The sequence below is a fragment of the Hipposideros armiger genome, unplaced genomic scaffold (genome assembly GCF_001890085.2).
Source record: "Hipposideros armiger isolate ML-2016 unplaced genomic scaffold, ASM189008v1 scaffold_134, whole genome shotgun sequence".
In the NCBI taxonomy this organism is placed as follows: domain Eukaryota; kingdom Metazoa; phylum Chordata; class Mammalia; order Chiroptera; family Hipposideridae; genus Hipposideros; species Hipposideros armiger.
The window spans coordinates 1,273,644-1,283,671 of NW_017731484.1; the positions used below are offsets into that span (position 1 = coordinate 1,273,644).

At 44.8% G+C, this 10,028-nt stretch overlaps 1 protein-coding gene across 5 annotated transcripts; it reads left to right on the plus strand.

Moving 5' to 3' along the window:
• Window positions 1-1,204: 1,204 nt before the first annotated feature.
• LAX1 (lymphocyte transmembrane adaptor 1) lies at window positions 1,205-10,028 on the plus strand. Of its 5 annotated transcripts, none has more exons than XM_019649598.1 (6): window positions 1,205-1,412; window positions 1,750-1,945; window positions 4,413-4,618; window positions 5,006-5,116; window positions 5,694-5,779; window positions 7,475-10,028. In XM_019649598.1, exons 2-6 carry the CDS (start codon window positions 1,857-1,859, stop codon window positions 8,405-8,407), a joined length of 1,425 nt encoding a protein of 474 aa, XP_019505143.1. In that variant the 5' UTR covers window positions 1,205-1,412; window positions 1,750-1,856; the 3' UTR covers window positions 8,408-10,028. The 5 variants fall into 5 exon arrangements, with proteins under 5 accessions (XP_019505143.1, XP_019505146.1, XP_019505142.1 ...); XM_019649597.1 differs by having other exon boundaries at window positions 1,206-1,412; window positions 1,754-1,945; XM_019649599.1 differs by having other exon boundaries at window positions 1,207-1,412; window positions 1,754-1,945; window positions 4,479-4,618.

Below are 10,028 nucleotides of genomic sequence, written 5' to 3' on the forward strand. Positions count from 1 at the left end.
TCCTATGGGTGCCAGTGGCTCAGGACAAGCCTGGGGAGCCTCGCTCTTCCAATAGTCCCAGCCACTAACCCGAGCAATGGACCTTTCTCCCTTGAAGAGTCCTAGTTCTTACTCAGTCTCGATCTAAAGGAGAAGTGGACAGAGACCCGGATTCCAGCTCTAGAACCAGCTGCCTCTGAGCCATCTCTGCTTCTTGCCAGGTAAGGATAACTTGGAGGTGTGGGGGCAGTGCGGACCTGGAATGGCAGAGCTCTGGGGACTTCCTCCCCTAGGGGACCTGTGAGAGCCTGGACAGGTGCAGGGCAGGGGGTGATCAGGAAGAGATGGGAGGGACGCATGGTGATGAAGCACTGGCTGTCTTCCCTGCCATCCATCTGGGAATCCCTTTTCTTTTGGAAAGCAAAGTCAGAGACTCTTCTTCTCACCCTTTTCATAGTCTTACTGGCCCCTTCTCTTTGGACTGTCCCAAGATGCAAAGAGAGCTTCAGGAGATTGGTAAGAGGAACAGGGGAAGGGAAACAAAAACAAATTTTGAACAATCCTCAAAGTTTGGAACTTTAGTTAGACACAGGGGATGAACAGCCAGCTTCTGAGACAGGTGCACAACAAGCAGGACTGGATCCGTCTTCTCCAGAAAAGCCCTGTGGGCACGACAGCCAGCAGTTGGGGCCACCGAGGGCAGACCTCCAAGGAGTAAGGGGAAAGGGAGGGCTGAAATGGCCTCCAGGAGCCCTGCTAAACCAGCGTCAGCTCCATTGTGGGGGAATACCCAGAACAGAGTTTCTCAAAACGTGAAACACATCAGCTCTGTCAAAATCACCTGGGCAGTGTTTATGAAAACAACCTTCATGCTCTCCACCCATGAATTAGCATCGGGTGCCAGAGATCTGCATTTGTGTCTAAACAGCATCCTCTAGTTCTCCTTAGACCTGCTAAAAAAAAATTATAAACTTGGAGGCTTATAAAACACTAAATACCTCAGAAGCCCAGCGTGAACAACCCATTGGTGAATGCTTTGCCGCCTTGCCCCTCTGCAATCATACTCTCCGCAGACCACAGCGCACTTGGCCAATCCAGGGAACAGGGGGTGCAGACATGTTTTCTTTCTTATTAAAAGCTGTGCAGCATTTCCTGTGCCACATGCTTCATTAGCACATTGGTGGTATCACTTCCTGTCACTGACTCTCTGTTTCCATTCTGGCAAAGTGTTTGCTCTTTTCTCTGCTTTGGGGGTTGGGGAAGATGAGCTTCTCACGGAACCTCTCTCTAGCCTCTTGACAGTTTCCACCTCTGTGGCCCTCACGCTTTCAGCAGAAGACAAAAATGGTGGCTTCTCCCTGAGCCACCTTAAGGGGAGCACGACACCCAGATGAACTCTTCCCTTCTACAATGGGCATGGTAGCCACATCCAGGTAGAGCCAAACCTGTTGTTTTCGTAGTTTGGGTCAAGTCAGCCTGGACGTTTCAGGGGTAGACATAAGGTAGGGAGTTTGTTGGGGGGAAAACTTCTAGAAAGATTGGAAGTTTAAAAACCAATAGACTTTTGTTTTTGTTTGTTTTTTGTGAAGGACTTTGGTGAATAAAGATTTCAGAAGCAGAAATTGTGAGACTAAAAAGTTGTGTATTTGGATTGTTTGGAAGTCATGGAGACCAGGAGGATTTCTGTTATTCTTATCTACTAAAAAAAGTGGTTTCACCGCACAGGATTAAATGTAAAATGCAAACCAATTTTCCCTTTTCTTCTGGGAGACAGCAACTTGGAAAAGCCAGGAAAAGTGGCAGACATGCTAGCTAGCTGATTATGATGAAGAGAAGGCTTACAAGGAGAAGCTGACGCCAAAGAGGTTCCTGTGACAATGGATGTCATCACCCCAACCCTTTCAGAAATCAGAGGAAGTACCTGGGAGCCCAGCTCTCTACCAGCAACTCTAGGCAGGTTGGACAGGTAAGTGGCTCAGGGTGGAGAGCTCCACCCTTCCCTCAATTACACAGAGGGCCCTGGTCTACCCTGGGGGGGTTTCTACCCTGCAGTTCTGCCATCTGTAACCAAGCTCAAGTTCACTAAAACCATCAAACTCTAGGCTCAGAGACGTTTGCTCAAGATTTCTGGGAGATAAAGGAATAGGAATTGAAGAGTAAAAGGAGTCGTTGGGAGAGAGGAAAAGCTATGATAACACAGGATTTCCTGAGAGATAGCTGCCTGGCTTGGTTGGATTTCTCACCTCTCAGAGGCCCTGATCACAGTTCTCAGTCTTCCCTATTTCAGATTCCACCAATCAGAAAAATACTAGGTCCCACCATGCTGAAAACAAAAGGCCCACTTTGTCCAAAGCTGTGTTTTTAGGTCCTAAAAATTTGCCGTGAATAAAAAATATAATCGTAGCTGTGACGAAGATATATCCTTAGGACATAAAATCTCACAGAACTAGTTGTAGATATCAATTTTACTATTGGGTTGTCGGAAAAGTCATAACATATTGTTTCTATGCTTCTATGCGTCTATGTGTCATGACAACCCAATACTATATCTTTAGTTTCAAGATCTTACTAACAAAATTGAAAGTCCATCTGCAGTTGAAAGTTTAGGAACACTGGTAGGTATAAATTTCAGCACTATGACAACAACAGAACTCAAGTATAATAAATTTTAAATCGCTGTAATTTGGGGAAATAAATATCACCATGACCAACACATGTCACTTGCAGGTAGACAGGAGCATTGATGGGGGTGAATTAATAAAGTCAGAACCCTGGAGTGCCCCCCCATAAAACGATTTCTGTATTTATTCGTATGTTTATTAATTCACTCTTCATGCATTTAACCAATATTCATCAGACCCTTACTAAGTACCCGGCACAGTTCCAGGTACCAGGTGAACAGGGTAGACAAGTCTGTGACCTGGAGCTTACAATCAAGTGGGAGAGTCAGAAACAGATAAACAAATGAATGTATAATATAACATCAGTCATAAATGCTATTAAGAAAAATCAGGGTGAGGGACTGAGAGTAATCGGTGTGGCCAGGGAAGACCTACCTGAGGAGGTGACATTTCAGAAAAGACCTGGATGAAATGAAGGACTGAGCCATGCAGACAGTTGAGAGAGAGAGCAGCAGGTCTGAGATAGAACTATGATTTGCGTGGGCAAGGAACAGCAAGGAACCCTGGTGGTCAAAGTCAAAGTTGGTAGGAAATGAGGTCAGAAGATGGACAGAGGCCAAAACATCAGGTACCGTGAAGTCCTCACTGGGTAGGACTATGAAGTCCTCATTATGGCTGTTATCCCAGGTGTGATGGCAAGTCATGGAGAGTTGCAAGCAGAGGAGGGATGTGATCTGACTTACCTTTTAGAGGGTCACACTAGCTCATGTTTGAAAATAGTGTGTTGGGGCTGAGAGTGAAAGCAAGGAGACCCATTAGGAAGGTTATTGCAAAGGTCCATATGGAACACACAGTGGTTTAGGCCCGAAGGTGGCAATGGAGGAATGAGAGGTGATCGGGTCTGGGATAGATGCCGAGGGCTGAGCAACAGAATCTGCTGGTTGACTAGAAGTGGGTCATGAAAGAAAGAGAATAGTCAAGGATGGTTTTAGACTGAGCTATTAGATGATGGGAAATCCCAGCGGAGGAGCAAATTTATGGGGAGAGAACAGGAGTTCTGTTTCAGACAGATTTGGTTTGAGATGTCAGGCAGCCTAGTGGAAATGTCCAGTATAAAGTTGGATAAACAAGCCTAGAACTCAGGAGGATGAAAACCTTCCCTGATGGATGACCTGGTTCCTAATATTCGGGGGTAGCATGCCTGCTAGTTCTTCCTTCTGGCTAATTGCTGTGACAGTAACAAGGCAACGCAGAGCAGTAATGCCAGCCCTTGTAGCAGAAGTGGCACAGAACTTGCTCGGTGCATTTGCATTGGTTAAATTCAACAGAACAGAGTGTTGCTTGGAGGCCAGCTCCACAAGTTGTTGGTCCTGTGAAGGTTACCCACGTGCACACAAGCTGGACTGTCACAGAGCCACACCCTAACTGTAAATTGGGTAATCCACCCAGGATTGGGAATGAGGGAAAGCAAGGGCAGATGAACTTGACTCTGAAAATTTGGAAGCCAGTGTGATCCAGTGGAAAGAGCATGATCTTTGGGCCAAAACATACCTAGACTCACATTCCAACCTTGGTCCTTCCTACCTGTGCGATCTCTGATATGTGAATTTACCTTTCGGAGTTTAAATCTCAGGTTCCTTGAGTATGGGATTGTTGTAAAGGTTAAATAAGTAGCACATGCAAACCCCTGGCATCCAATAGGCATTCACATGGGATAGTCCGTCTCTTGTGTCCAATTTCCCTCTGTCCGTGAAGAAGTGACTCTCTTCCACTACACAGCCCACCACCCCACCCTGGCCTTCCTTTACCCAGCTCCCATTCCAAATGGGCTCCAACTCCTGAAAGAAGCACTTCTCCAACCTCCCCACCCTCCCACAGCTGGGTCCTGGCACTCGGTTTTCCTCATAGATATAAAGACGAGAGCAGCAGCATCTTTTCGGGGTTTGCGGGACTCCTCGCCGTCCTCCTGGTCATCGCGGTTCTCTGTGTCCTGTGGAACTGGAATAAATGGAAAAAGCGTGAGTCCCTTGTTTGTCCCAAATTGAGACACACTAGGACTAATGATCTAGCCTGGCATTTAAAGCCCAGTTTGTACTCTAGGGATATGCTATTGCACCAGGGAGTCCTCTGTACTTATCCAGCACACTGTTCCTTGATTCATTCAAGATCCTAGGTTATGGCTCCAAAAGTCTCAGTGCTGATTGTGGTTCCATTTTGAAAGTCATTACTCTAGTAACCCTGGGCCCCCATTTTCTCTCCCTGCTTTGTTCACCAAGTCCCCTATTCTTAGAACTCAAATGGAATTTACCAAGTCTAAAAATTCAGTTTTTATGATTCAGAGTGAGGAAATACTTTCAGGGACCATTTCACACCTAAGAGTCCCCTTCTCTCTCGTTGCCATGCAGGGCGAGGTCCTTACCTGCGAGTTACTGTCATGCCCTTACGGACTCTGCCTCGACCCAGGCAACGAGCCAAAAATATTTACAACTTCTTGCCCCGGAGGCAAGAAGAACTGGGTAGGTTTTTCTTTCTAAACCATAGAGGCCAGACATACCAAACTTCTGCTCCAAAATGCACCTCTCACTAGCTACAAGCAACTTCCTCTAAATTTCTAGAACTTTCTGCCCATAAGGGAACATAGAAGAGAATGGAATAGATAGGCTATAAGATGCAGCTCCAGTGGGGAGGAGGGGTAGAGAGCTCTAAAAAGGGAACAGAAGTTGTCTAAGTTTGGGGTTTTGATTTTTCTTGATGTTAAGGTAGTAGAGGGCAGATGGGTACGTCGAGGGTTGGGGAGGACACTCAGAAGGAGAACACGGCCTCCAGCTTATGGGCAGGGAGGGCTCACACCAGGAGCTTCCTTCTGAGCCTCAACACCCTTGTGCTCGCTCGTGTTCGCTGGGATTGTGAAAGCTGAGGAGGGCTCCAGGTCTCAGAACGTATCATCCTTGTAGCTCTGACCCTCTCACCACAGAACACCAGCCCGCAAATACCAGACACCACACAAACCCACTTCACTCACGATGCAGGGAGTGTTGAGGCTGAAGCTAGGACTGGCTAACTGTCATTAGGATTTGTTCTCTGTCCTTTCAGGGAGACACCAGTCAAGGTGTACACGCATTTTCAGTACTGAGAGCCTCCTCTCCAGAAACTCTGACAGCCCTCCCTCAGCGTATATGGTAAGAATTATGTGAAATGACCAGCCTCTTGGGAGAAACGACTTGTTTCTGGCAGAAAAACTGAGGTGAAAGAGTCATAGGTCCCCGATCTTGTCACCACAGTTGAACAACGTGTCCTTTGGCACTTGCCCTTGCGGCTCTATTAATAAACCTGGAAGACTAGCCTCAGGACCTCCCTACTGCCCAAGGAGAAAAATTACGATAGATACGAGCACGTGGTTGAGATTTTAAGAAGGGCACCAGGGCACAAGTACTCCAGGACATGATGTTAGAGCTGCAATGGGTTGTTTTAACAAAGACGTGATAATATGTTTATTCAAATGAGCATAGTCTCTTCAAAGTAATCACCTCCAGAGGGTCACAGATATTCCAGCATTGCTGTTGGTGTTCAAAGCAGACTTAAAACCCTGCTTTGGGAATTACTTCTGGGGCTTGTGTCAAATTATTTCAATTATCCTCAACAGCAGAAATAGTCATAAGTCACTGAGCACTGGTGTAGAAAATGTTCGATCAGATGGGAGCTATCCTTTGAGGTTACCAAGGGAGTATTACAACTAATAACCCCATGTGTCTTATGCTCTGGCTCTGAAGGCAGCTCCCACGGAGGAGTCCCACTCAGTGTGGGGCAGAGGGACTGCTCTGAAGACCGGGGTGCCCATTTCCACAGCTAAGATCTTGTTCGTTTGTTCAAGAATCAGTCCCTGCAGTTTTGTGGTCAAGCAAATGCAGTTACGCTGCTGATGGTGGTGTTACCTAGCCTGTCTTTACCATGTGGCCACCTCCATGTTGCCAGCTTTGCTTCCTCCTCTTCCCACCTGTCCCATCCCTGGACTCCACTGGTAAAGGGCAGGAAAGAGGAAACTTCATTCCAAGACTTGGGTAGGTCCTGAGGGGATTTTGCATCTAGAGCTTAGATTCCAAACTGACTTCAGCCTACAGATATATTTAGCTTACACTAAATGTTTGAAAAACATTTTGAGCAAGTGGCCAACATTTGAAAATCTAAAAAAATTTCACATTAAAGGCCAGATATCCAGCTTTTCTTGAAAATTCAGAAATTCTGGAAACATCAGACCAGCATCCCTAAATGGCCATAATCAGGTGAGTCTGTGTCAGCTGCCGCTTTAATAATAATGGCAAGCATATCTTAGTGTTTTCTGGGTTCCAGGAGCTATTCTAAATACTTTACACGTAGTAATCCATTTACTCCTCACAAAAACCTTATGATATAGGTATTAAAATTATCCTCACTTTATAAATTAGGCAACTAAGGCACAGAGAGATTAGGTAACTTGCCCAAAATCAGCACAGAGTGGTGAGGTTGGGATTAATACTTTCAGTCTGAGCCCAAGTCTCTACTTTTAGCCGCTATTCTATGTTGCCCCTCAATGTGCTCTGAGGCAGCACATTTTATGCTTCTCCCCACACCCCATTGAACCCCCACATTGTGGCCAAAAAAACAGTTACTACTTATTATCAAATTTACACCATTGCTTTCCCTAAACTCAGCCCATTTTGCTCAGACCTATATAGCATCTAAAGACTTGCATTTGGAAATCCTGATTCAGAGCTTTTCTCCCAGGTGGTAAGCTGAATGAAGAAATGATCAGATAGCAGCACTGGGTGGGGAAGAAGAAAGGCTTTATCCATATTTCTGCTTCCATCTTGTCACTGGCTTTCTCTTTTTGCTCATAGCCCTCCCCAGCAAGCAATGCCCTCCAGGTGCACAGGACCCATACTCACGCTGTGGGTTATGCTGTGGGCATTTATGACAATGCCATGCGGCCCCAGATGTGTGGGAACCTCACTCTCTCAGCACACCATGTCAATGTCGGAGCATCTGGAGACTGCACGAGCATTTCTTCACAGGATTCAAGAGATTATGTCAATGTCCCCACAGCAGAAGAATTTGCTGAGACTCTAGCTTCTAACAACACCCTTCCCAAGAACCTCTTTGTCCTCTCAAGTGCCCAGGAGATGAAGTTTACTGAGGAAGGAGACAAAGGGTGTGGAAATGCCAGTGACTGCACCAGTTTTTGGTCTCCAGGAACTGAGAGCAATGATCCACTCACTGATGAAGAAGGTTCTTCTCAGACCTCAAATGACTATGTCAATATGGATGGGTTGGATCTCAGGGCCATCCAGGAGAAGCATCCCTGGGTGTCTGTTCAGTGCTGCAGAGAGTATGAAAATGTCCCACCAACATATCTCAATGGAAGCCAGCAGCAGGCAGAAAAAGTGACACCCTCAAACATAGACCATGTAGAGAGCAGAACAGATGGTCTAGAGACCCATGTCCAACTTGTCATGCAATCAGGGAGGTCCCTGGATTTAGGGGATTATGTGATTTATGAGCCATCTTCTCAGAGTGAGAACAGTCAGATGAAACACGAAGAAGAGATGTCAAATAAGGACTCTAATGACTACGAGAATATGCTAGCTACCAACTTAGGAGGCAGGGGCTCTGAGCAGGGGCCAGACACACAGCTCCTTCCTGATGAATTAAGACCCAGCCACCCAGCTGGAACTCTACATGGAGTGATCTATCCTGCCAGATCCAAAGCCACTACAGGTCTTCTAGTGAAGACCCATGGCTATCCTCGTATTTCAGCGGATTCACTCGGGTAGGCTAAAAAGAGGCTGAGATGAGTAGGGTGCTAAGGGGCTCACAAAGCAGAGGTTTGGGAAAGCCAGAAAGAAATTCTTCTCAAGTAGGATGCCATTATCTCTCAAACCAACCTAAGAACGTTTGCTAAAACGTTTGCTAAAATAGGGGAGTACTTTAGTGCACAGTGGAAATATAGTCTAAAACCATTACCTTCACTAAATACCAGCAGGCTGAAAAGGAAAACTACAGATTATTTTGTAATCTGGGCAGAGGCCAAAAAGAAAGGAAAAGTGGGAGTGGGGGTGGGGAACAGTTTCCACTTCAAAGTGAAGGTGGACAGTCAAATGCTGGACAAGATGTGGAATAGTAAGAAATCTCACTCCTTGCTGATGGGATTGCAAAGCATAGCATCCACTTTGGAAAACTGTTTGGCAATTTCTTATAAACATACACTTATATGACCCAGCCATTCCCCTATTAGGTATTGACCCAAATGACCTGAAACGTTGTGTTCACACAAAAAACCATACATGACTGCTTATAGTAGCTTTATTCTCATTTGCCTGTAACTAGAAATAACCCAGATTTCCTTCAACAAGTGAAAGGATAAACTGCAGTGTATTCATACAATGAATATCCATACTCAACAGTAAAAAAAGGAATGGACTATTGATTCACGCAACATAGACAAATCTTAAATGCATTTTTCTAAATAAAAGAAGCTAGGCCTAAAAATCTACATATTGTATTACTCCATTTATATGACATTTTAGAAAAGGTGAAACTATAGGGATAGAAAACAGATTAGTGATTGGGAGGTTTGAGGGAAGGGGAGGAGTTTACTACAAAGGAATTTTTAAGGTATTGGAGGTGTTCTGTATGGTACTGTGGTGGGTGGCTACATGAATCCATGCATCTATGAAATTGCAAAAAGAACTGTATAGCATACAGACTGACTTTTATTGCATGCAAATTAAAAAAAAATTAACCAGGCTGTCAGGGGACTCCATGATGGAATATAAATGGAATGAATCTAACTGTATTACAAATATATGACATAACATCACTGAAGGGGGGGGGGGAGGAGTTGGCCTAATTAACTTTGGGAAACAATGTTTTCACTTGAAACTGGAAGATAAAGACACAAAGAATTCTACCTAAACACTGTTCTCTAGATGGTAAATTTGAGTTTCACAGGCATATAGGTTAGCAATCCTGAAACTACTTTAAATGTATACTAAGGTTGAACAAGTAAGTAAACATGTTATAAATAAGGAGAGGCAGGTTTCTTACTATCTGAGAAAGAAGTAACAAAAAAACAAGTAAGAAAGGCTCCAATGAACTCTGTGGCACTGGATTAAAGCTGGGGGTACAGTTTAAACTCATATTTATTTTAATATATATGAATAGGTACAGAAATAAATATAGACACAAGTTAGTATAATACATTTCTTAGCTTTGTCCACTACGGAGCCCAGAAGCAACGGCACCCCAGTAGCGATGAACACACTTAGCCTCAGATCTTAGTTTCTAAATATTGTTCTCCGATAAAAGGAAACAGAGCTCCTTGGAGAAATTACTATTTCTAGGGCTTGGCTAGAGAAAATACAGGATGAGCTTGATTGTCTTGTAGAAAAGGGA

Bases quoted from the DNA above. Each gene is read 5' to 3' on its own strand.
- LAX1 (XM_019649598.1), top strand. From the start codon at position 1,857: ATGGATGTCATCACCCCAACCCTTTCAGAAATCAGAGGAAGTACCTGG. The intron at 4,619-5,005 runs GTGAGTCCCTTG...GTTGCCATGCAG, and splicing joins CTGGAATAAATGGAAAAAGC to GGCGAGGTCCTTACCTGCGA. The intron at 5,117-5,693 runs GTAGGTTTTTCT...CTGTCCTTTCAG, and splicing joins CCGGAGGCAAGAAGAACTGG to GGAGACACCAGTCAAGGTGT.